The sequence below is a fragment of the Salmo trutta genome, chromosome 31 (assembly GCF_901001165.1).
Source record: "Salmo trutta chromosome 31, fSalTru1.1, whole genome shotgun sequence".
NCBI classification, from domain to species: Eukaryota; Metazoa; Chordata; class Actinopteri; order Salmoniformes; family Salmonidae; genus Salmo; species Salmo trutta.
Genome location: NC_042987.1, coordinates 8,620,012 through 8,647,607, shown reverse-complemented (window position 1 = coordinate 8,647,607; position 27,596 = coordinate 8,620,012). Strand labels below are relative to the sequence as shown.

Sequence of the window (27,596 nt, the reverse complement as noted above, 5' to 3'; positions counted from 1 at the left end):
TCTGTTTCTTAATAGACTTTATTGTAGCTGCACATTGCATGATTGTGAGTTAAAGTGCCTACTGTACCTTCCCAAAGACAATTCTCCCACTACGGCTTCATACACATTAAGATTGGTCACATGGTTTAGGTCACTGTGCAGTTTACTTAGCTGGTCCCCTTAGCTGGTCCCTATTTCTATAATCACATCATTCTTAAATTACTGCAATACACATCCATTTAAAATGGAAGAAATAAAGAAGGATATTACACTAACTGAAACTTAGATTTTCCAATGAGTTCCCAAAACACTGAAGGTACAGGAAATATGTAACATAATACATATATAAGTAAGTATATTACATTTTTGTAATTATATTTCTGTCAGACAGGAACAATCCTCTTTCTCTCCTTCTTTGAAGAGTACATTCCCCTCTCGATTGCCTTGTGCTTCTTGCTAGATGAAGGACTGACAAGTTAACACCAGAGTTGACACTAAAGCCAGTAAGGTTGTATCTCAAATGACACCATCAGTACCATATATATGGCTCTTGGCATATGAATAGATGTATAATCTCCTTATAATCTTATAATAATTAAGTAGCATACAGTCAATCTGATCACTGCAAAACATTCAGTCAGAGAGACACAACCACAGATACACACTATACAGATTGCATTGAGGATCAGGGTAATTAAGCAACATATTTAGAATATCTTACATGTGATTTAGTGTATTTCTGCAATCTCAAGGGCTGTGGATTGCTGTACGTTCCCGATTCACTTTCTTTGGCTCACACATTCACTATAATATATTAATATATCATGGACTAATAACATTATTAATCAAAACATACAGATTACTTAGAGGCTATAGAATATACATAAAATATACATTTACAAATGGAGGAAAATACTTGACTTTTGAAACACTGGTAATGTCATAAATAACTCATATTTTAACTTTATATATATTTATAGTTATCATATTAATATTTAAACATCTTCAAAAATGACATACTGTTTGCTTGTTCCGCACAGGCCAGGAGCCAGTGTTTTACACTCTGCAAGTATAATTTGCCTTTAGACACAGATCCAGGATCAGCTTACCCTCCCCAATACCTAAAATTAATAATATTAACCATTAGGGAGAAAAACATAATACTGACCCTTGATCAGTAACTAGGGGCATTTTCAGCCAATAGTCAACACTAAGGTCATAGTTCAAAGGTCAATACAGCATTATGTTACAGCATGGGGTACATACACTGTTACAAACACACACCTCCACGAAACACACACTGGAGGTCAAGGTTTAACGCTAGGAGAAAGGGTTGGTGCATCTGTCTCTAGAATTATATATATGCTGAGCGCAAGTGATGCATCGTAATATTCATATATCATAGTATATTGTATACTATATGTGCTCTCAGGCATTTCTTTGTTTTCACACCCACACACACACACGCATACACACACACACCGATGTAGAGGGTTTCCCTGTGTTACCTTACCTTACATAATTTAATCTACTGAATCTACTGTGCAACACAGACAAATGACTGCTTTACGGACTTGAACACACACACAACACAGTACTCTACTGCAAACACACACATACAAACATTAGTCAAACTTTAGTATTGGAATGTGTACCCAACATGCCATAAAGGCTGTGGTTTACACATCCTACCTACAGAGAGAATTGTTTAGGACAAATCAAGAACAGCTCCAAAATTCTCTCAGAGCCCGATTAGTGTGGTCACATGGTCACAGGTAAAACATTGAATACTGCCGTTCCGGCCTCCGGCTACTGTGTTGGCGCTATCTACAGGTCACGCCCCAGCCTCTCGATCTCGTCAATAAGGAAGTCGATGTCTGACTGGAGGGCTGCAGGGTTGGAGATGACCATGCGGAAGAAGTTGACCTTCTGGCCCTGAGGCTGGTAGCCCACCATGGTCGTACCAGACTCCATCATCATTGCTTTGATATTGGGCGCCACCTGTAGGATGGGAGGGGAATAGAACATCTTTAGAATACTGGAATAACGTTTCTGGAACATTTGAAAAGATAGAAGACCGTATAACAATTACCTTGTGAAGTTTCTCTCGATACTCTTTGCTGTTGTGTTCCATGCCTCTCAGGCTGGGTGGAATGTACCAGAAACACACATTGGTGTGCTGGGGCTACGGAGAGAAGACACACATTTAGAATATTTGGACCTTAATTAAGGATTTGTTTTATTATTATTCTTTTTTCAGCACCCCTACTTCCCGCGGCTATGGAAGGAAGGAGGGGGGGGGACTGAGGGAGGAAAGGAAAAAGTAGGACAGTTGCTTACCACTCCCTCGAACACCATCTCGTATCCCTCTCTGTTTCTGATCTTGTCGTAGAGGTACTGAGACAGGTCCAGACACTTGTCAATGTGCTGCTCAAATCCTACGGTGCCCTGCGGAAAAAAAGATAATATTACAATGATTAATAGGAGCTGAAAATACAGAGGTGCTGGCTGGGGACAGCAGGGCGTTCCTATAAGTGTTGAAACCCCATATATGTAATTAGAAGCCTAGATATGACAAAATACTAGATTCATGTAACATTGACTCACCTTGGCCTTCCACATGAGCCAGAACTTAAAGATGTCAACGTGGCGCCCACACTGGATGGCTTTGTCACCCGTGTCATAGCTGACATCATACTGTTTATCAGGCTGGAACAGGTACCCTGCGCACATCGAGTTACAGCCCGCCAGAATACCCTACAGAGAGAAAGAACAGGGTTATATAGAGAGCGAGTGTCACGTCCTGACCATAGAAAGATGTTATTTTCTATGGTAGAGTAGGTCAGGGCGTGACAGGGTTTTCCCCCCTATGTTTTCTATTTCTATGTTCAGGTTCTAGTTTTGTATTACTATGTTGGGGTTTTGTTTGGGATGATCTCCAATTAGAGGCAGCTGGTCCTCGTTGTCTCTAATTGGAGATCATACTGAAGTAGGTTTTTTTTCCACCTGGGTTTTGTGGGAGATTGTTTCTGAGTTAGTGTATGTTTCTACTCTGCGTCACAGTTTGTTGTTTTGTTATTCAGTTTGTTTATATGTATTGCATAGTTTCACAGTGTAAATAAAATGTGGAACGACACACACGCTGCACTTTGGTCCGCTCCTTCCTACGACAGCCGTGACAGCGAGAGTGTCTGTGTGTGTGCGCGCATGCGTGTGTTTGTCCTCACCTTCTCTCTGACCAGGATGGCGGAGCACTGTAGAGGCACTCCCATCATCTTGTGAGGATTCCACGTGACAGAGTTAGCCCTAAAAGAGGAACAGCAGCCGTTACTGTGTTTGTTGTGTGAATTAAGGAGTGTGTGTGTTTGTGTGTGTGTGTGTCAGTACCTCTCAACACCGCTGAACTTATGGCGATGCTTCCTGGACATCAGGAGACCACCTCCCCATGCACCCTGGAGAAAGGACACACGCACCATTAGAACAATAGGAAAAAACCACACACACACACACACACACACACACACACACACACACACACACACACACACACACACACACACACATAACAGTGTAGGTTCCGTCCCTCTCTTCACCCCAACCCGGGCTCGAACCAGGGACCCTTGCACACATCAACAACTGACACCCACCGAAGCATCGTTACCCATCGCGCCACAAGAGCCACAGCCCTTGCAACGCAAGGGGAAACCCTACTTCAAGTCTCAGAGCGAGTGACGTCACCGATTGAAACACTATTAGCGCACACCACCGCTAACTAACTAGCCATTTCACATCAGTTACACTCACCCCCCCTTTGACCTCCTCCTTTTCCGCAGCAACCAATGATCCGGGTCACGGCACCAATGTAACAGTGTAGGTTCCGTCCCTCTCTTCGCCCCAACCCGGGCTCAAACCAGGGACCCTTGCACACATCAACAACTGACACCCACCGAAGCATCGTTACCCATCGCGCCACAAGAGCCACGGCCCTTGCAACGCAAGGGGAAACCCTACTTCAAGTCTCAGAGCGAGTGACGTCACCGATTGAAACGCTATTAGCGCGCACCACCGCTAACTAACTAGCCCTTTCACATCGGTTACACACACACACACTCTACTCACGTCTACGTGCAACCACATGTTGTATTTCTCGCAGATGTCAGCAATCTCATTGATGGGGTCAAATGCTCCATAAACAGTGGAACCAGCTGTAGCGTTCACAAACAGTGGATGATAACCCTGGAGGAACACAATATCACAGGAGTCACAAAGTGACATAACCCTTCATGTAAGAAACAGAGAGAGCGAGAGGGATGGACGGACAGAGAGAGACAAAAAGAGGTAGAGAGACAGGAAACGACAGAGGGAGAGACAGAGAGAGAGACAGACAGAGAGAGACACAGAGAGAGAGATACAGAGACAGAGGGAAGGAGAGAGAGAATCACCTTCTGCTTGACATCGAGGATCTTAGCTTCTAGATCAGCAGGAATAACTCTCCCCCTGAGAAAGAACAGGAACAGAGAATCAGCTGATCTATCTTAATGTATATCTACGGTGGGTCAGGTGCGACCTTTGTGTGTAGCTGTAGTGTACCTCTCATCTGTGCTCAGCAGGACCACGTTCTCTGAGCCAAAGCCCAGAGCTGCCCCTGCCTTCTTGATAGAGTAGTGGCTCTGTGGGATTACAGGAAAATACAGGAACTTAAACAATTTAAAACCAACATTATTGAGGATTTCTTCAGAGTGTGTTTTTGAGTGTGCGTGTGTGTGTGCGCGTGTGACGTACATGTTCTGATGTGAAAAGCACCAGGCGGGGAGCGGCAGACATGCCCTTGGTCTTGACCTCAGGGAAGTACTTGTAGCGAGCGATCATCACACTGTACATGTTAGAGATGGCACCCCCTGTGGACAGAGAGAGAATGACTGGTCAGTACAGGACCCTGGACAGCAGCTAGTCCAATACAGGCAGACATGACCACCTGATTTTCGCACTATCCAATGATACATTTCCACATAACAGGACAATAAAGGTATCCAGTCCTGTTGTACATGATCACTTCTATATTGAAAAGATATCAAACCGTATTGGACATGTAGTAACACACATAACGTACTCACATACTGTATGCCTGCGCACGCACACACACACACACACACACACACACACACACACACACACACACACACACACACACACACACACACACACACACACACACACACACACACACACACACCATATTCTACATACCTGGTGAGAATATGCCATCCCCCTCTCCTGAGGGCCAGCCAATAATCTCTCTCATCTTCTTCAGCGTCAGCTGCTCCATCAGGACAAACACTGGAGCGATCTCATAGGTGAACCTGCCGGTCAATATATTAATACATGAATCAATCAATTCATACAACTATCAATTCACTCAAAACAATATTTATTGCAACATTTCACTTAAAATATTTCGGTCACATAGACCTTTGACCCTTTTCCTACGTTCCAGCTAAGACTTTACTTCAGGTGAACAAAAGTTCAACATATTCAAGGATGTTATTTTTGCACGGCTAAACTGAGCTGAGAACCCAGAGCTACTGCTAGAACTGCAAGACAACCCAATGGACTCAACGTTCCATTAAATGAGCCTCACACACACGCACGCACACACACACACACACACACACACACACACACACACACACACACACACACACACACGCACACACACACACATACACACACACACACACACACACACACATAAGCAAATTTTGCTGACAGAGTTGAACTAATTAAAATCCGCCTGATATGAGACAGGGAGCAGACATTCATATTCAAATCCCTTTAAAGTATCAGTCAGCGTTTAATTAAAGCACACAAAGCTCTGATGGATATCTGTCAATTCTGTCAATCACAACAGAGGCTTTTGATGCGACTGGCTGAAGGGTGTGTGTGTGTGTGTGTGTGTGTGTGTGTGTGTGTGTGTGTGTGTGTGTGTGTGTGTGTGTGTGTGTGTGTGTGTGTGTGTGTGTGTGTGTGTGTGTGTGTGTGTGTGTGGGGGGTGGGGGGGTAAGGGAGGGAGGGAGGGAGGGAGGGAGGGGGGGACTTGTGTTGGGGAGAGATAAGAAGGCTTTAGCCCCAAATCTATTTCCTGCTTCAGAGTGGAGGAACCAATGGAATGGAGAGAAAAGGGAAGACAAGACGCAGATGTAGAGACAGAGGGAGAGAGGAGACAGAGATGACAACAGAGAGGCTTTGTTTCAATCTCCATTGAATATTGAGATCAGGGTTAGGCCCCATTTCAGAAATGAATTGAGAATGCCTCATAAATTCCAATTCAAGTCTTGAATTTGAATTACATTTGAATTGAAGTAGTAAGCAGGATACAGAATCACAATTCAAATTTCAATCAATGGAAAAATAATTGAATTCAGTGAAACTCAATGAAATTCAAATGCCTCTTCTATTCCGCATTAGGTGTAGTCTATATAAATATACATCTTGTACATAAAACATAAAACAGGTCGTTATATACATGCATATAAAATATTGCTGTAAAAATGTAAATTAATCTTGAAATTAATGGTCAAGGAAAACAAAACTTGTATGCGAATCAGTGGAGGCTGGTGAGGAGAGGACGGCTCATAATAATGGCTGGAACGGAGCGAATGGAATGGCAACAATACTTGGAAACCATGTAATTGATGTATTTGATACCATTCAACCAATTCCGCTCCAGAGATAATCACAAGTCTGCCCGCCCCAATTAAGGTGCCACCAACCTGCTGTGATGCGAATATTTTAATTACTTATTTTTAATTAATCACTTACATTTTTCAATATGGGGAAAATACAACATTTCCCAGAACGCATTAGTTTAACCCTCAAGTTGACCTTGAGGCCTTCAAAAAGAAGCAAAACAAATGAAATGGTCGGTGGAAAAACAATGGTCTATTCTAAGCACTAAGGTTAAAAGGTACATGAGCATTGTTTCCAGAGGAAAATTATATTTTCTTTGTTATCTGGAAGTGTGACCTTTCAGATTCAATGAAACTCTCATGTTCTATGACTGAGTGGAATTTATTTGAAATGCACGGAATTAAATTCTACTTCCTGTTATTCAAATTAAAATTCTACATCCTGTGGGGAGTGGCCAATTCAAATTTCAATGAGTTGAATGGGAGTCAATTCAAACATTCTAAATTGGGCCCCACCCTGGCTGAGATGTTGTGATTTGATCATTTCAGAAAGAGAGGGCAAAATCTTTGGTTGGGATGTGTGAATTTTGTGGCCCTAAAGCTATGTACCTCTGATGCCTGACCTCCCCACATCCTTCCCCTTCCTTCCCCGCCTCTCTCACCCCTCCAGCTATGGCGCATTTCCAATTACAATTTACCCCAGAGTTTTACGCAAAAGGCTCAGACTTTTCTGTTTCACTCTGCCATAGCTCTGGCGGACTAAATTGGAGCCAAGGCAAGGCTCTGGGTATATTTCAGCTAGCATTTACATAACAATGGCTAACTGTAAACTTTGACACCTTCTCACAAAAGCAAAAGTATTGAATGATGCAAAGGCTGTTGATTCTGCTCGTCACAAGTCTTTAGTGTCACACTCCTGATGGAAACACGATAACATTAGCAGCACACTAGTTTTGGGGGTAAATCTCATTGGGAAAGCACCACTACTGTCTAACAAGGCCAGTTACACAACACACACACAACCCCCCTTCTACCCTTCACAGCCCTCCCCTCTTCATCTGGGGACAGGGGAGCCGCACTGACAGTCACACAAATATACACAGAGGAGGGGAGGAAGAGAGAGGGGAAGGGTAATAAGACATGACCGAGAGTGTAATGAAAGACATTTGTGGCAAAGAGGATAGTAGGGGGAAGAGAGCATTTTTTTAACCTTTATTTAACTAGGCAAGCCAGTTAAGAACAAATTCTTATTTAAAATGACAGCCTAGGAACAGTGGGTTAACTGCCTTGTTCAGGGGCAGAACGACAGATTTGTACCTTGTCAGCTCAGGGATTTAATCTAGCAACCTTTCAGTTCCTGGCCCAATGCTCTAACCACTAGGCTACCTGCCGCCCCAAGAAGAAGGAGGAAGGAGGGAGAGAAAAGTAAAGGGAGAGGAAATGAGAATGAGAGCGAGAGAATAGAGAGGGAGAGAGAGAGAGAGAACGAGAGAGATAAATCTCGGCAGCTGCCTTATAATTAATGTGCATTTATTCTGTCTGTAGCAGCCATCCTAGGGAGAGTTTGATTAGAACATTAGGTGCCAGTCAATACGCCAGCACAGATTATGACTGATGGGCCCTAATTACACACCACACAGACAGACAGACAGACAGACAGACAGACAGACAGACAGACAGACAGACAGACAGACAGACAGACAGACAGACAGACAGACAGACAGACAGACAGACAGACAGACAGACAGACACGGTCGGATTAAGAAATCATGATTGGCAACTCTGACTGACAAACTGAGATCAATCTGGTCTTCAATTCAAACAATGAATAGCCCAGGCCAATGAAGCGACACACAGATTGTAAAATATTAGCAGGCAATATATATATATATATATATATATATATATATATATATATATATATATATACTGCTCAAAAAAATAAAGGGAACACTTAAACAACAAATCCTAGATCTGAATGAAAGAAATAATCTTATTAAATACTTTTTTCTTTACATAGTTGAATGTGCTGACAACAAAATTACACAAAAATAATCAATGGAAATCCAATTTATCAACCCATGGAGGTCTGGATTTGGAGTCACACTCAAAATTAAAGTGGAAAACCACACTACAGGCTGATCCAACTTTTATGTAATGTCCTTAAAACAAGTCAAAAGGAGGCTCAGTAGTGTGTGTGGCCTCCACGTGCCTGTATGACCTCCCTACAACACCTGGGCATGCTCCTGATGAGGTGGCAGATGGTCTCCTGAGGGGTCTCCTCCCAGACCTGGACTAAAGCATCTGCCAACTCCGGGACAGTCTGTGGTGCAACGTGGCGTTGGTGGAGGGAGCGAGACATGATGTTCCAGATGTGCTCAATTGGATTCAGGTCTGGGGAACGAGCGGGCCAGTCCATAGCATCAATGCCTTCCTCTTGCAGGAACTACTGACACACTCCAGCCACATGAGGTTTAGCATTGTCTTGCATTAGGAGGAACCCAGGGCCAACCGCACCAGCACATGGTCTCACAAGGGGTCTGAGGATCTCATCTCGATACCTAATGGCAGTCAGGCTACCTCTGGCGAGCACATCGAGAGCTGTGTGGCCCCCCCAAAGAAATGCTACCCCACACCATGACTGACCCACCGCCAAACCGGTCATGCTGGAGGATGTTAAAGGCAGCAGAACGTTCTCCACGGCGTCTCCAGACTGTCACGTCTGTCACATGTGCTCAGTGTGAACCTGTTTTCATCTGTGAAGAGCACAGGGCGCCAGTGGCGAATTTGCCAATCTTGGTGTTCTCTGGCAAATGCCAAACGTCCTGCACGGTGTTGGGCTGTAAGCACAACCCCCACCTGTGGACGTGGGGCCCTCATACCACCCTCATGGAGTCTGTTTCTGACCGTTTGAGCAGACACATGCACATTTGTGGCCTGCTGGAGGTCATTTTGCAGGGCTCTGGCAGTGCTCCTCCTGCTCCTCCTTGCACAAAGGCGGAGGTAGCGGTCCTGCTGCTGGGTTGTTGCCCTCCTACGGCCTCCTCCACGTCTCCTGATGTACTGGCCTGTCTCCTGGTAGCGCCTCCATGCTCTGGACACTATGCTGAAAGACACAGCAAACCTTCTTGCCACAGCTCGCATTGATGTGCCATCCTGGATGAGCTGCACTACCTGAGCCACTTGTGTGGGTTGTAGACTCTGTCTCATGCTACCACTAGAGTGAAAGCACCGCCAGCATTCAAAAGTGACCAAAACATCAGCCAGGAAGCATAGGAACTGAGAAGTGGTCTGTGGTTACCACCTGCAGAACCACTCCTTTATTGGGGGTGTCTTGCTAATTGCCTATAATTTCCACCTGTTGTCTATTCCATTTGCACAACAGCATGTGAGATTTATTGTCAATCAGTGTTGCTTCCTAAGTGGACAGTTTGATTTCACAGAAGTGTGATTGACTTGGAGTTACATTGTGTTGTTTAAGTGTTCCTTTTATTTTTTTGAGCAGTATATATATATACAGTACCAGTCAAAAGTTTGGACAAACCGTATCATTCAAGGGTTTTTCTTTATTTTCACTATTTTCTGCATGGTATAATAATAGGGAAGACATCAAAACTATGAAATAACACATATGGAATCATGTAGTAACCAAAAAAGTGTTAAACCTTGAATTCTAAATAAATCACAACAGTGTCACCAGCAAGCACCCCACACCATCACACCTCCTCCTCCATGCTTCACGGTGGGAACCACATATGCGGAGATCATCCATTCACCTACTCTGCGTCTCACAAAGACACGATGGTTGGAACCAAAAATCTCCAATTTGGACTCATCAGACCAAAGGACAGATTTCCACCGGTCTAATGTCCATTGCTCGTGTTTCTTGGCCAAGCAAGTCTCTTCTTCTTATTGGTGTCCTTTAGTAGTGGTTTCTTTTCAGCAATTCGACCATGAAGGCCTGATTCACACAGTCTCCTCTGAACAGTTGATGTCGAGATGTGTCTGTTACTTGAACTCTGTGAAGCATTTATTTGGGCTGCAATCTGAGGGGCAGTTAATTCAAATTAAATGTTCCTCTGCAGCAGAGGTAACTCTGGGTCTTCCTTTCCTGTGGCAGTCCTCATGAGAGCCAGTTTCATTACAGCGCTTGATGGTTTTTGTGACTGCACTTGAAGAAACTTTCAAAGTTCTTGAAATTTGACTGACCTTCATGTCTTAAAGTAATGATGGACTGTCGTTTCTTTTTGCTTATTTGAGCTGTTCTTCTGTATACCACCCCTACCTTGTCACAACACAATTGATTGGCTCAAATGAAGGAAAGACGTTCCCAAATTAACTTTTAACAAGGCACAACTGTTAATTTAAATGAATTCCAGGTGACTACCTCATGAAGCTGGTTGAGAGAATGCCAAGAGTGTACAAAGCTGTCATCAAGGTAAATGTTGGCTACTTTGAAGAATCTCAAATATCAAATATATTTTGATTTGTTTAACACTTTTTTGTTTTTGGTTACTAAAATATTCAATATGTGTTATTTATAGTTGTGATATCGTCACTATTATTCTACAATGTAGAATATAGTAAAAATAAAGTAAAACCCTTGAATGAGTAGGTGTGTCCAAACTTTTGACTGGTACTGTGTGTGTGTGTGTGTGTGTGTGTATACATACATATATATATATATATATATACACTAAAGGGCTCAATGACTCAGAAAAACACTGACTAAATGTTGTAACCATGTTACAAAATGTCACTGTTAGAACATCCTATTTGCTTTACTTACCAGCAGAGCATAATCTCATATAAGGAAGACAGAATATTTTGACAATTTTGACAATCTGCCCATTTTGGCTGAGAACAAAGGATAATAATTTTTCCTCATCTCGGGCAATAATATCTATAATGGCGATCATTATCACAATCACAGCCAATCATTGGTCTTTTCAGGATGAAAATTACCCTTCAGTCACCTGCCTGTCCTATGGGACAGCCCCTAAATGCCCTCATATTATCCTCAACCCAGATCCCCTAAGTGACTCTGAGCACCATTGTGTCAGTTGTGTGCAGGTGTGTGTGAGTGTGTGTGTTTGTGTGTGCAAGTGCAAAGGAAAATCAGTCTTTATCTACAGGGACAATAGAGCCAGAATGAGTCCTCCACAGGGAGCCGGGGCAGTCAGTCGCTGAGTGTGACAGGGTTTTCAGTGCCTCCGGGCGGCCATTGTGTGTGGGGCCCAGCTGGGCTATCTGCTAAGACCAGCTCACAATGAGCCTGCAGTCAATGGGGCGTTAACACTATCTCCTGAATCTGGGCCAGGCTGAACTGGTGTGTGTGTGTGTGTGTGTGTGTGTGTGTGTGTGTGTGTGTGTGTGTGTGTGTGTGTGTGTGTGTGTGTGTGTGTGTGTGTGTGTGTGTGTGTGTGCGCGTGTGTGTGTGTGTGTGTGTGTGTGTGTGTGTGTGTGTGTGTGTGTGTGTGTGTGTGTATCACTATTTAGTGTCCCTGCTCTCTGAGTCTCTCTCTCTCGGCATGGTTCCAAGTTTCCAACCGAGAGATGAGATGGAGTTTTCCAAGCAGGTTGATTGCCTAAGCTAATGTTTAAGAAAGAAGTGAAGCGTCTCTTCTTTTCAATCTTGTTCTGTTACTATCAAACTCTGATCTTGAATTCTTCTTGTTTTATTACCATTAATGAACATGTCTGGTCTCTCAAAATCCTGTGTTCTAATTAAGTAATAAGGCCCGAGGGGGTGTGATATATGGCCAATATACCACAGCTAAGGACTGTTCTCAGTCACGACTGCCCCTGAACAAGGCAGTTAACCCACTGTTCCTAGTCTGTCATTGAAAATAAGAATTTGTTCTTAACTGACTTGCCTAGTTAAATAAAGGTAAAATAAATAAAAAATATATAAAAATATATATATATACTATGGCTGTCAGCCAATCAGCATTCAGGGCTCAAACCACCCAGTTTATAATTAAGCAATAAGAGGAGGAGGAGGGGGTGTGGTATATGGCCAATATACCACGGCTAAGGGCTGTTCTTATGCATGATGCAACGCACAGTGCCTGGACACAACCCTTAGCCGTGGTATATCTGCCATTTATCACAAACCCCCGAGCTGCCTTATTGCTATTATAAACTGGTTACCAACTTAATTAGAGCAGTAAAAATAAACGTTTCGTCATACCTGTGGTATACAGTCTGATATACCACGGCTGTCAGCCAATCAGCATTCAGGGCTCGAACTACCCAGTTTATAGTCATGTATTGTCTGTGATCTCTCTTGTATGTGTATGTCTCTCTTGCAGCTCTGGCATTGCCCTGCGTGCTCTCTCTTGTAATGCTGTAGTCATTTGTCTTTGTTATATATTTGGTCTTGCACGGTCCTGTATTACTATTAAGTTATTAACCCGTTTCTCCTCTCTACATATGTGTTGTCGTTGCATTCTCTCTTGTAGCCCAGTCCTGTATTGTGTGTAATGTATCCTGTGTTGTTTAGCTCTGCAGGGCTTCATGCCCTCTGTCAGAGTGGGCCACCAATGAAAACTGAGTTCTGATCGATGTTCAATAACCAGCCCGTGGGGCGTGTGTGTGTGTGTGTTATCTGAGATGTACAGTATTCAGGCCTACTGTTCGATACACGGTTGGTACAGTGCCACCATCCGTCAGGTCAAAAACAAAATTGTATACAACGGTCTTATAGGAACTTCATTTTAAACACCATTGACCTAACCAATCAGAGGCCTTGGCCTTCGTTTAACCCCCGAGGTTAAAGATTTCCGATTCCGATTCTGTAACTGAGCAGGTCTGAGGGGAACCACACTTCCTGAGAAATAATGATTTTATTATATTTTTTTGCTCCATGGCGGAAATCCTTTAAATGTCAATCACAACCCACGGGGGCTTTCCTGCAAACGTTGGCTAGCCAGCACTGTGATGTCCACATCACACACAGACACACATACACACAAAACAGCAGTGTATGTCTCACATGTTTGTGTTGGCTGTAGAGGTGAGCCACTCCCCAGCCAGCCCGATGATGTCCAGCCCAGTAGAGAGTTGGTTGAAGAACCGCGGATGACCTGGGAAGCAAAGAGAGAGAGATGAGAGATTATATCTCAATGGGACTTCCTGGATTAAATAAAGGTTCATAAAGAAACAAAAGAACGTAGTGGAATATTTGCCTGGAAGGTTTCTATAACCTTATAAAAAGGTTTACCCTGGGGGCTGGAACAGTGTGTGTGTTCTTTTCTGCTATTAAAACAAACCACTTTAAGTAAAAAAAAAAAAAAGAATATTAAAAAACACATTCACTCTTCTCTGTATTCCTATTGTGACCCGAGCCACAGTGAAACATTTGCCTTGGAGGTGCAGAGAAACTATACTGGGGACACAAAGCACGTATCCACTGATAACAAGGTTACATGACAACCACTTTGTCTGAGTTCACATAAAGATGCTCACAAAGCTTGAAGTTTAAGTTTGAAAGATTTTAAACAAACAACAATCATCATCACTAGGCTACCACTGTTGTATTTACAGTTGAAGTCGGAAGTTTACATACACTTGGGTTGGCGTCATTAAAACTCGTTTTTCAACCAACCACAATTTTTTGGTTAAAAAACTATAGTTTTGGCAAGTTGGTTAGAATATCTACTTTGTGCATGACACAAGTAATTTTTCCAACAATTGTTTACAGACAGATTATTTCACTGTATCACAATTCCAGTGGGTCAGAAGTTTACATACACTAAGTTGACTGTGCCTTTAAACAGCTTGGAAAATTCCAGAAAATGATGTCATGGCTTTAGAAGCTTCTGATAGGATAATTGACATAATTTGAGTCAATTGGAGGTGTACCTGTGGATGTATTTCAAGGCCTATCTTCAAACTCTGTGCCTCTTTGCTTGACATCATGGGAAAATCAAAAGAAATCAGCCAAGACCTCAGAAAAGAAATTGTAGACCTCTACAAGTCTGGTTCATCCTTGGGAGCAATTTCCAAACACCTGAAGGTACCAGGTTCATCTGTACAAACATTAGTATGCAAGTATAAACACCATGGGACCACACAGCCGCCATAACGCTCAGGAAGGAGACGCGTTCTGTCTTCTAGAGATGAACGTACTTTGGTGCGATTAGTGCAAATCAATCCCAGAACAACAGCAAAGGACCATGTGAAGATGCTGGAGGAAACAGGTACAAAAATATCTATATCCACAGTAAAACGAGTCCTATATCAACATAACCTGAAAGGCCGCTCAGCAATGAAGAAGCCACTGCTCCAAAACCGCCATAAAAAAGCCAGACTGCAGTTTGCATCTGCACATGGGGACAAAGATTGTACTTTTTGGAGAAATGTCCTCTGGTCTGATGAAACAAAAATAGAACTGTTTGGTCATAATGACTATCATTATCTTTGGAGGGAAAAGGGGGAGGCTTGCAAGCCGAAGAACACCATCCCAACCGTGAAGCACGGGGGTGGCAGCATCATGTTGTCGGGGTGCTTTGCTGCAGGAGAGACTGGTGCACTTCACAAAATAGATGGCATCATGAAAGAGGAAAATTATGCGGATATATTGAAGCAACATCTCAAGACATCAGTCAGGAAGTTAAAGCTTGGTCGCAAATGGGTCTTCCAAATGGACAATGACCCCAAGCATACTTTCAAAGTTGTGAAAAAATGGCTTAAGAACAACAAAGTCAAGGTATTGGAGTGGCCATCACAAAGCCCTGACCTCAATCCTATAGAAAATTTGTGGTCAGAACTGAAAAAGCATGTGCGAGCAAGGAGGCCTACAAACCTGACTCAGTTATACCAGCTCTGTCAGGAGGAATGGGCCAAAATTCACCCAACTTATTGTGGGAAGCTTGTGGAAGGCTGTCTGAAATATTTGACCCAAGTTAAACAACTTAAAGGCAATGCTACCAAATACTAATTGAGTGTATGTAAACGTCTGACCCACTGGGAATGTGATGGAAGAAATAAAAGCTGAAATAAATCATTCTCTCTACTATTATTCTGACATTTCACATTCTTAAAATAAAGTGGTGATCCTAACTGACCTAAGACAGGGAATTTTTACTAGGACTAAATGTCAGGAATTGTGAAAAACTGAGTTTAAATGTATTTGGCTAAGGTGTAAGTAAACTTCCGACTTCAACTGTATGTCATGTAGCCCCCTAGACGGACTGACTGAATGACTGGCTGAAGAGCGCAATATCGGAGATATGAAAGGCGAAGCGGATTTGCTCCCACTCTGTTGGCTGAGTGCAGCACCGTGGACAGAGAGTCATTGGAATGAAGGCATGGGAATCAACTGCGGTAGGCTAATTAACACAGACAAATCTTTCTTAGCTATCATCACTTTGTGTGTGTAAATGATAAATTCATTAAGCTAAAGGTCTTTAGGAAGGAAAACCCAAGGGACAGCTTGACTTTTGTTGTTCCTAATGGCTTGTAAAAGCACATGCAGGCTTGCATCCCTGCCGGCGGTACTTGGTTTAATAAGAAGAGAGAAGGAGAAGAGGTTGTCAACAGAATTACCAGGGGAATAGTAACCCGTCATTGTGATTGGTTGTAGCCTATTGAGGGAAATGCGTAAATGGTTTTGTGTAGTATTCCATTTTGCTCATCTGGTGTGAACACGAGCAGATGACTGTGACAACGATAAAACATATTGTAGCCCAATGCACTAATTAATGTGAAAAACATGACATGCAATATGTACAATATAACAGTGCATTAAACACTTCCAGATAGCCTATACAATCTAAAAATATTATAGGCTATAGTCCTAGTATATAGGTTGGTTGAGTTTCATATAACCTAACCATTTAAGCTTATAGCAATCTTGTTTGTTTTGGATTGGAATGTAGCCTAAAGAGCAGAATGAACCGTCTTTGTTTCTAATCTAATTTCCAATTAACGAAGGAGAGAAACAACAGCCTATCTTAATTATCTTTATAAGTTAAGGCCTTTTCCAATGAAAAGCTTTTAGTCTGCCTGGCGTGGTGAGAGATAACTGCTTTTATAAGAAATACAAAGAATAAAAAAGTTATACACACAAAAACTGTCCTAAAAGCATGAAAAGCAAACATCTGGTCTAAAACTTGGAACATATTTCACGTAATTATGTTGTGGCCAGTTTAGTGGTCTATTTTGTACAGTACGTACCTGTTCGCACGCCGTACTTGAGCGTGTCCCTGCAGTCCACAAGGATCTGCTCAAGGGACTCTGGCTGGTCAGAGAGCTCGAGGTTGAAGCCCTCCATGCCCTCGAGCAGCTGATGCGGATGGTGGAAGTCCAGAACCTTGGTGGAACGGTCAAACGTCTTCCTGACGTAGTTGGTGAGGATGTCCACAAGTTCCAATAAGAACTGCATAGTCGCCTCTTCTCCATTTTTGGCGGGAAGTAAGTCTAGAAGAATTACGGGAAAAGCATTTACAAAACTAAAACAAATGTATGTAGAGGCTGGATTCCCTCATAGATAAAGGGGCCTGTAAAGGCTATAACAAACCAACAACATTGTAGGTCTAGACCAGCGTTCACTACATGTCTAGAAAATGAAAGATAAAAAAGAGTAGGCCTATATTGAAAGTCTGGCAAGAATAAACTTCTCTTACCTCTCGCAAACATGTTGGAGAAATCGGTCTCAGTGCGGCGGAAGCGCGCATCCCGGTCGCTGTTGACACAGGAGAACAGGTTCTTCTGGCGTTCTGAGAGTGAGCCTGCGAGCCGGCCTTCCTCCCCTAGACTGTTATTCTTCTGCAGGAACCCTAGGGTGTTGCACGGAGGGGCATGAGTGGGGGAACACGCTTGGTTACCACTGCCCAACATCGCTAGATAAATAACTTGATAATAACTTTTATTCAAAGACCTGAGTTTTATCTATCCTTGTTATCAGCTACAAATGCAACACAGGGCTTTGTGGTGTCCTCTCTCAGACAGTGCTTATATACCCGGGTGGTAATCCCCATATAGCAGGAGGGTTATGGATCAATGTATGGATGAGGGTTGCCTGTGTGTCTATGTGTCTGTGTATGTGAGTGTGTGTGTATGCTTGCATGGGTGCCCTGCCCAACCCTGCACAGTGACATCAACCCATAAACCAGCCATGCTGGTCATTTTGGACAGTAGTTACACCTAACAGAAACAGGTTATTTTGGACAGTAGTTACACCTAATGGAAACAGGTTTTGTTGGACAATTGGTACACCTAATGGGAGCAGGTTGTTTTGGATAGTTGGTACACCTAATGGAAACAAGTTTTTATGGACAGTATTTACACCTAATGGAAACAGGTTATTTTTGACAATTGTCAAACCTAATGGAAACAAGTTATTTTGGACAGTAGCAATACCTAATGGAAGCAGGTTGTTTTGGACAGTAGTTACACCTAATGGAAGCAGGCTATTTTGGACAGTAGGTACACCTAATGCAAACAGGTTATTTTGGACAGTAGTCACACCTGTCACATGGGTCGTATTGAGTGGACCAAAACATAGCGGGTAAAGTGCTCATCTTCTTATTTTTATTAAAGAAAACACTTAATCAAAATAAACAAATGACAAAAACAGTCCAGTAAGGTGCACAGACTATACTAGAAACAACCACCCACAAAAACCAGTGAAAACAAACACAACTAAATATGGCCTCCAATTACAGACAACAACAACCAGCTGCCTCTAATTGGAGGTCATTGACAAAACTCACATAGAAATAGAAAAGCTAGATTTAAACATAGAAATAAGAAAACTAGAACCTAAAGTCACAATACCCAAACACACAAAACAAACACCCCCCCCGCCACGCCCTGACCAACTATAATGACAAATAACCCATTTTACTGGTCAGGACATGACAACACTTAATGGAAGCAGGTTATTTTGGACAGTAGTTACACCTAATGGAAGCAGGTTATTTTTGACAATTGTCAAACCTAATGGAAACAGGTAATTTCTGACTATTGTCAAACTGAATGGAAACAGGTTATTTTGGACTATTGTCAACCCTAATGGAAACAGGTTATTTTTGACGGTAGTTACACTGAATGGAAACATGTTATTTTGGCTAGCAGTTACACCTAATGGAAACAGTTTTTTGGACAATTGTTACACCTAATGGAAACAGGTTATTTTGGACAATTGTTACACCTACTGGGAGCAGGTTATTTTGGACAGTAGTCACACCTAATGGAAGCAGGTTGTTTTGGACAGTAGTTACACCTAATGGAAGCAGGCTATTTTGGACAATAGGTACACCTAATGGCAACATGTTATTTTGGACAGTAGGTACACCTAATGGAAACAGGTTCTTATGGACAGAAATGTACACCTAATGGAAACAGGTTATTTTGGACAGTAGTCACACCTAATGGAAGCAGGTTGTTTTGGACAGTAGTTACACCTAATGGAAACAGGTTATTTTGGACAATTGTTACACCTAATGGAAGCAGGTTATTTTGGACAGTAGTTACACCTAATGGAAGCTGATTATTTTGGCCAGTAGATACACCTAATGGAAGCAGGCTATTTTGGACAGTAGTTGCACCTAATGGAAACAGGTTATTTTGGACAGTAGTTGCACCTAATGGAAACAGATTATTTTGGACAATTGTTACACCTAATGGAAACAGGTTATTTAGGACAGTAGTTAAACCTAATGAAAACATGTTATTTTGGACAGTATGTACACCTAATGGTACCAGGTTATTTTGGACAGTATTTACAACTAACAGAAACAGGTTATTTTGGACAATTGTCAAACCTGATGGAAACAGGTTATTTTGGACAGTGTAGTTACACGTAATTGAAACAGGTGATTTTGGACAGTAGTTACACCGAATGGAACCATGTTATTTTGGACAGTAGGTACACCTAATGGCAACATGTTATTTTGGACAGTAGGTACACCTAATGGAAACAGGTTATTTTGGACAATTGTTAAACCTAATGGAAACTGGTTATTTTGGACAGTAGTCACACCTAATGGAAACAGGTTGTTTTGGACAATTGTTACACCTAATGGAAGCAGGTTATTTTGGACAGTAGTTACACCTAATGGAAACATGTTACTTTGGACGATAGGTACACCTAATGGTACCTGGTTATTTTGGACAGTATTTTCACCTGACGGAAACAGGTTATTTTGGACAATTGTCAAACCTAATGGAAACAGGTTATTTTGGACAGTAGTCACACCTCATGGAAGCAGGTTGTTTAGGACAGTAGTTACACCTAATGGAAACAGGTTATTTTGGACAGTAGTTACACCTATTGGAAATCTGTTATTTCAGACAGTAGTTACACCTAATGGAAACACGTTCTTTTGGATGGTAGTTACACCTAATGGAAACAGGGTATTTGTATATGAAATTATGAATACATATCTACTGAATTTAATTGGTTTATTGAAACACTTTTGAGAAAAAATTATTAGAAATGATTATGTCAGATTGCCAAAATGTATTCAGGTAATCAGGTGTCAGTTGAATTTGAACAAGTACCTCCCAAATGAATCAATTGTGTCAGCTCTAGCTCTTTTTTAGTTGCATTTGTCAGAACTATTAAATGAAATAAAAAACACCAATACATTACAAAGTTTCATTTCCAATTAACAACGGTACAGTGAAGAGGTCAGTAGGAAGCTTTGTGCTCCCATCTGCTTCTTACTCAGCCATGAAGTTCTTTGCCAGTTCCTGAGCCTGCAGCCTGTCAATTGAACTAACCTACAGACCAGTTTAACTACAATGACTTAATCAGTTACGGTTACATAAACGTTTAACTTTTAACATGTGGTTGTTTATCTACCTTAGTTGAACGCACTGACTGAAGTCGCTCTCGATTAAAAGCGTCTGCCAAATTACCAAAATGTAAATGTAGAAATGTACAGTTGGAAAGCATGCTGACGATTAATCTAAAGAGCTCTGCCCCCTAAAACGACAAACTCTTAGACCAAACAAAATTTGCTCAGTTAATTTCTACATGAATGAATCTGGTGCACATCAAGTTCCACCGAGTTAAATCAGTCAATTCTACAAGAAACAATTACATTCCGCCATAAAACATTAATTGTTCGTGTAATGTTAACAAAATATGATAGAGCAAATCTCAAAGGCAGCCAAAAATGTTTGTGTAGAGGAGACATTGTGGAAGGGAAAGGGGATACCTCGTTATTTGAACAACTGAATTGATTCGCATTTAAATCAACCCATTCGAATCAGACTGGGGTTAATGATGGATGCGAGACATTCAACGGGCTCTGGGTAGGCTAGTCTATTTTTTACTCAAGTCCGTGTGTATTAATAGCCCATTGATTTTAGAGAAGAAAAAAACTATAGCAGACTACCATCAGAAAAGGTCATTATGGAAGGATTTAAACATTTATTTTCACGGCATACAGTTTCAATTCAATTATTCTATCAAAATCGGATGTTAAAATGTTTTGCAATCTCGAACAGACAAGGCTCTCTCAAACAGAACCCCTTTTCTGTTTCAGAGCTTCAGAGATCCTTTCATTTAAATGTGCTCCCCTAATCTTGGATGGCAGATTGGCACTGATTATTTTACAAGACCAGCAGCCTCGACAACTGGTTCTCGTTAATCTTCCCTCTCATCCACAGGACGCGTCTCTTCACTGAAAGAAGCTGACGACTATAATGGTCTGTAAATCCAACACTGACATAGGCCAACACCTAACAACTCGGCACAATTTTATGATGACTGTTGTCACAGAGGGATTTTTCTGTTTTCTCCTCCCCACAAAAAAAATGATTTCAACCCCGAGCACAAAACGATTCCTTATCAGCCCAAAGGGGATATTATAGAAACGAGGGTAAATTATTGGGGCTGGTGCATAATGAACAGAAATGTGAAAATTACACTTAAGGCCTAAGCAATGTCCTCTATAAAATGAATCAGTCAGTTTATTGAATAAACATGTTTCCTCGTACATTGCGGTAAATGATTTCGTTATTATTAAGGTTATTTGCAGGGTTATAAGGGAGGTTAAATTGTGTTAATTTTATCCGGCAGGGGGCGTCCTGATTACGGGGCAGGTTACCTAATTATGTGGGCCCTCCGTACGAATTATAGTTCTGCATCGTAACTCTCGAGCTAAAACCCATTTATTCTTAGGCTAATGACATCCTCTTCTTTGTTTTTGGATTGAACCAATGGTAGGACAATGCATACTTTTGCAATTAAATGTTAACTTGACATTATCAAAACCCTGCCACCAAAACATATTGGACTGAAATCAATGAAAGTAGGAAGGATTTCTTAAAGCAAATATATTTTTTCTCAATGTGTGATGACGTCAAACCAATTCTAGACGTAATAGAAAAACGATTAAATATACAGGGTCCCGGAAAAAAAAGATCCTCTAAGATTCCTGTTGGAAAAATACTGGATTCAATCGTTTCACCTTGTTTTAGTTGGATTGGCTAACATAACAGAGGCTTTATGGAACCTCCCAGATGTACCAAACCCACGCCCTCCCACGTCATCTCATCGACGTCATCACATCTCATTTTATAAGGTATATAAGAAAAATACGTTTTGCATGAAGGGATCCAAATCCATACCACCTCCAAACGGAAAGGCGAGGAAATTAATGTTTAAAAAAATAATAAGGCGTTGATAATAAAATAAAATACAAAACTGCAATTAGAACATTTATTATTTAGTCTATAGCTTTAGTTTATGCACACACCATGTTAGCAGCTAATTCTGCATTAAAAACCTATTGGACAGCTCTATCTCGACAAATATTCAATGTTTAGGCATTTTCGACATTTCTGAGGCGGATTGTTACTTGCTGTAGTGTAGGCCTGTATCCTATCCATTGCCAACTGCAGAGATATGGATAGGAAGGGACATGGGGTGCCTCGCGGGGTCGGGGCGGGAACCCCGGCGCGCGGTGCTTGGCCTAAAGCTAATTGCCAACTGACCTTTAGGAGATGAGAATGTGGAGTGACAGTCAGCGACGGCCTTGCCCTAACATTAGCATATTATAGCATCATTATGCTGGGTATGGAGATGATCCTATGAGGCTTCATATGCCTACAAAGTCAAATGACAACGTTTCTCGTAGGCTATTGCAGTGAATCAAATTAGATTGCCGTTGTTGATGGTTCATGGGTCTAAAACTTACCACATATCTTCATCCCCAGTTTCCGCGTGCATCCTTGCATCCACGCGTCATAGTCTAAAACAGAATGTTTGGGGAGAACGTTTGAAAATTCGATTCTGGTAGAATGAATATGTGTGATTTGGGTGACAGTGGGTTCGTTTTTATAAAGCGTATGGTGGCAGTGTATGGCACAACGGAGTGAAGAAGCATGAAGCAGACTCACATGCAGAAGAAGCAGCAGCCTCTACAGCTCACGCCACCCCTTCTCAAACCCCATTGGGAGGAAACAAAGCAGCGCTGACCTTAGATCAGTGCGATTACTAGCCTATTCCATGAACATTTGAATTGTTCCGAATCCACACAGTCCAAACAAAACGGGCCATTAGAGGCCCACACTGGCACGCACCCGGCAAAGGGGACGTTTTAAAATAAACACCCGTGAAATTAGCTCGCGAAGGAGAGCAGAAATTAATTGGGTGAAACACAGTATTTTGACTGGCGCGAGATGGTGATGTCTGGCTGGCCGTTTGGACACACACACACGCGCACACACACGCACACACCAGGCAGTATAGGGAGAACTACTGCAGCATAGGGAAAACGACCTATAAGCTACCGTATTTTGGTATTGCATGAACATACAGATGGAAAATGGCATCATAGCCACACAAAAAACACAAGCACATAGAGTCAAGCAATGGGACGGTAACAAGGCACATCTATATGCATATGAGCCTTATGGTGGTGTTGTTTGTCTAGGATTTAAGACCCGGATAGAACGTCTCGAGGTGTCAGAGCGCAAGGTAAGCGCTGCCCGAGACACACTCTCACACAGGAACCACAGGCCTCCCCAGGTATGTATGCAAGACAGAGCGTGGCAGCGAGACAATGGCAACAATCAACAGTAGCAGCAGAGAAACAGGCAGAGTATAAACAACATCACAGGCTTTTTGAAACGGTTATGCATTCTGTAAAACCTGTCAAACACATAGCCTATCAAATGAAGTCAATTTTCCATATTACGCCAATGGCTTTACTGGCAGAAATTTTAGGCTGATTAACAAGGCCTAGGCTTCCATTTTCTAAAACAAATATGACTTGGCCTAGGTCTAAAGAGAAGAGGGTTTAGGGATTGTTCTTAACTAAAATGTAACTGTCAGTGGCTAGACTAAAAGGCTAATTTCAGTAATACCTACTAAATGCCCTCTTCTTTCAGTGTTCGATGGTAAAATTATCGAAGCGGGTCTCTATTACGTTGACATCCCTCCTCCGCGTACACTTCGCCAATGTCATAGAAAACGAAAGCAAGCCATCATCACGAGCAACGGAGTGCCTGCAATTACCAGCCATTTCCCTGCGTAATTGCGCTGGTAAGAGCTCTCAGTGATGCAGGACCACACATTGGAAAGATTTTGAGGATAAATGATTGAAATTATTTTAAAAAATGTATCAGGAATTTGAATGCTAATATTCAGAATATATATTTTTTCAATAAATAATAGCATAGGCCTACATTTAGTGTTTAGGTTATTAGGCCTATTTTAAAATCGAGAATATTTTAAACATTATTTGATAGGCCAAATTAAAAAAAGGCATAACCTAAGGAAATTCAATAGGCTTATTCCAAATAATTGTATTTTCTATTCCAAAAATAATTCATTTCGGATGCCCTGCGCTGAAGACATAACGACGCTCTATGAGGCAATTACAGGAGGTCCGTTTCTCAGTGCGCGCCGCTGATCCGTTAGACAGCGGCAGGCAGTTGTGATAGCTCTGTTTTTAACCGGAATGATTAACGACGTCGCCCACACGGTAAATAGCCAGAGTGAGACACGTTTTTATCAGGCAGAGAGGGAGTGAGGTAGGGAGAGGGAGAGAGAGAGGAATGAGAAGAAAGAGAGACCTACTTGTGGATGAAGGTCGTAAATTTGCGGAGTTGGGGTCCTGGTCCCCGCCGGCGGCTGTCGGTTCAGACGTGGCCATCAGTCCTCCTTTATTCCCGTGCGCTCCGGGACTCTTATCAGATTATCAACGAAAACAACCAACCGGTTGCTGAAAACAAACGGCCCAGTGTTAAGATAGATGGCTAATATTAAACAAATAAATAACCGCATTCATGTTTGAAAGTTTGTCTATTTACATAGCCTAAAATAGGCAACATTAGCTGAATTTAATCAATGAAATTGAGCTTTAATTATCCGTGCAGTGACCATAAACGAAGAGGATGGATGCATAATTTGCTGTATTATCTGCCTCTTTGACGGGAATCATTTATTCTAGAACATGGCTAGCATTTGCCGATCGAAGGGAGATAAATCAGTGGTGATCGTTTTGAGAAGATTTGTCTCGCGCCACACACGTAGGCCTACCCGGGCGCGTGGGTCCCTCTGTCAAATGCAGAAATGCATTCGGACGATAACATCGCGGGCATTCAATACTGGACCCAAATAAAGTCTGCAAACCTGACAGAAATGTAAGGCTACGCTATTCTAAGCTTAGCGTATAAACACCAACGGAAAAAAAATAAACTGTCCCTAGTGAAGTTTTTATGGGTCGTTAAAGCGAAATCATCCATCTCAGAGGCGTCAGTCTTGGGCGCTCGAGCTAAGCGATGAGCACCAGACCGTTCAGTCTACTTAATTAGATCAAAGAGCACGAAAACAAAGGATTTTCGTGCCTTCAATATAAAGCAAATAAATAGGCCTAGGTCTAATCCACAAACAAATCATCCTGAACAGACCTATTCATAATGAGGATTATGCTAAACGAAAAACCCGATCACAATGATGTGCAATGGAATTATTTGACACATTTTGCCAAGTAATTATTGGTTTCGTAAGAAAAATATATAATTGATAGGGCAGCCTACTGAAATCCGTTGGAAAATGGATTGACATAGCATATCGATCTTTAATTATGATGATCTTTGAATAACCACGGCGAAGCCAGCATCAGTCAATGTCATTGTTAAGAAGGAATAGTTAGGCTAATGATGGAATCGTGCTACTCGTATAGGCTATAAATAACAATAGCCTACCATTGCTCATAACATGTTAATTGTTTCTTAATTACAAACTTTTGAACGAGAGAGATATGGAAATCGGAACGTTCAAGCGACAGGTCTTTTGCAAAAAATTCTAAACCAATCTCATCCTTTTTTTCGACTCCAATAAGAATGAGCATCGCAACAATGTAGCAGTTGTTGAGCGCTGTGCAGCATTCAAAAACAAAAACTCACTGTTATATTATGGAAAAATAAATCAATATTACAATATAGGCTGTTCTGAAACGTGAGAGCGCTCGCGCTATGAGATTGTAGGCTACCTTACCGTCTGCGGGTGCACAGGTTGTCGTGTCCAGAAACTATCACTAAAGAACCGAATTACAGTTCTCTATCCACCCAACGTTCTGAGACGCAAGACAGTCCAAAGCCAACGACACCGGAATACCAATGGAGTACGAAAAATTCCATCCAGCAGCGTGCGAGTGACCTTTTTTCCCCTCAAGAATGTTTCATTTTTTGTATTATTTCTGAGCGCCCGAATCGCCTATTTATCCACTTTTACGCACGCACACGTGAGTCATAGCATTACCTCCCTCTGGCACGAAATTAAGCTTCTTCACGACTACTGACGTGTCCCCTTTTCTGTGAGTGGGATACTTTATTTCAGCAGTTTTGATTGTCATGAGAAATGCATAGCTCCATTACGATCCCCAATCACGAAGTGTCACTTAGGAAGTTTGATAGCAATCAAGTACTCAATAGCCTACTTACTAACCAAGGTGATGTTCAACACGACCAAAAATAACAACGGAGGTTTTATTTGCGTCACTGGCACCTGTCAATCAAAGGAAAAATGTGACAAAATGGTGTTGGCTAACACTAGTAGCCTACCAGATATGGACTTTGGATGGACTCCATTTTGCTCAGAAGGCTAGGCATATCGATGAAATGTTATCACAGAGAAATGGACAAGTGCTAGCCTATTCATTTTCTTCTGTGCTGTTGTCCAGATTTCGTTTTGTGGATTGCGACGCTAGACTGATATGATGACTCTAGACACGAGGGGGCGCCTCGACTGCGTTCACAGATCTCTGTGGTCAGGCAGCGTTGATGGAATTTATTTCCAAAATGGTGAAAACCACGTAATCTCATGCCTATGCTGTGCTGAACTGCATATTGTTTGGAACATGTCCATATAAATATCCTATACCTCCTAGCCTACATAGGCTGAAAAGTAAAACAAGAAAAAGATTAGCATGGTATACACACCTGAGGAAGTTTAGGGAATTGACCTATCATGCCCATTGTCCCAAGCAGCAGGGCTCCAATGGGAAGTGTTCTGTCCACAGTCCACTCCACTGCCTAATGCCCCTGCTTTCACCCTCTCTTTCCTCTTTCACCCCTTCTTTTTGGATTTTCTCTTCCTCTCCACTTGTTCTCCCTTCACCCTGTCAGAACAGACCTTTATAAACAGTGCATTCGGAAAGTATTGAGACCCTTTTCCTCATTTTGTTACGTTACAGCCTTGTTCTAAAATGGATTGAATTGCACTACCGTTCAAAGGCTATTTTTTTTGTCCATTAAAATAAGATCAAATTGATTAGAAATACAGTGTAGACATTGTTAATGTTATATATTTTAAATAAAAATATTTTTTGTTTCACCTTTATTTAACCAGTTAGGCCAGTTGAGAACAAGTTCTCATTTACAACTGCGACCTGGCCAAGATAAAGCAAAGCAGTGCGACACAAACAACACAGTTACACATGGGATAAACAAACGTACAGT

The 27,596-nt window shown here is 41.9% G+C and overlaps 1 protein-coding gene across 6 annotated transcripts; it reads right to left on the bottom strand.

The window, feature by feature from the left end:
* Positions 1 to 27,175, bottom strand: LOC115169436 (glutamate decarboxylase 1). Of its 6 annotated transcripts, none has more exons than XM_029725049.1 (17): positions 27,078 to 27,175; positions 24,712 to 24,856; positions 22,826 to 22,879; positions 17,297 to 17,449; positions 16,848 to 17,090; positions 13,663 to 13,753; positions 5,227 to 5,339; positions 4,762 to 4,877; positions 4,570 to 4,649; positions 4,422 to 4,476; positions 4,099 to 4,215; positions 3,367 to 3,431; positions 3,207 to 3,285; positions 2,587 to 2,736; positions 2,320 to 2,427; positions 2,072 to 2,164; positions 1 to 1,980 (listed from the first exon to the last, which is right to left on the bottom strand). In XM_029725049.1, the coding sequence occupies exons 2-17, from the start codon at positions 24,785 to 24,787 to the stop codon at positions 1,807 to 1,809; spliced, it is 1,767 nt and encodes a 588-aa protein (XP_029580909.1). In that variant the 5' UTR covers positions 24,788 to 24,856; positions 27,078 to 27,175; the 3' UTR covers positions 1 to 1,806. The 6 variants fall into 6 exon arrangements, with proteins under 6 accessions (XP_029580909.1, XP_029580906.1, XP_029580907.1 ...); XM_029725046.1 differs by lacking the exon at positions 27,078 to 27,175 and adding an exon at positions 26,700 to 26,806; XM_029725047.1 differs by lacking the exon at positions 27,078 to 27,175 and adding an exon at positions 26,584 to 26,642.
* Positions 27,176 to 27,596: the final 421 nt, after the last annotated feature.

What these genes read in the sequence shown, in the direction of transcription:
- LOC115169436 (XM_029725049.1), bottom strand. Translation starts at nt 24,787, where the DNA reads ATGGCCACGTCTGAACCGACAGCCGCCGGCGGGGACCAGGACCCCAAC. An exon ending in AGATGGTGTTCGAGGGAGTG is followed by an intron (nt 2,165 to 2,319) that starts GTAAGCAACTGT and finishes TTCTCTCCGTAG; the next exon opens with CCCCAGCACACCAATGTGTG. An exon ending in ATCGAGAGAAACTTCACAAG is followed by an intron (nt 1,981 to 2,071) that starts GTAATTGTTATA and finishes CCCATCCTACAG; the next exon opens with GTGGCGCCCAATATCAAAGC.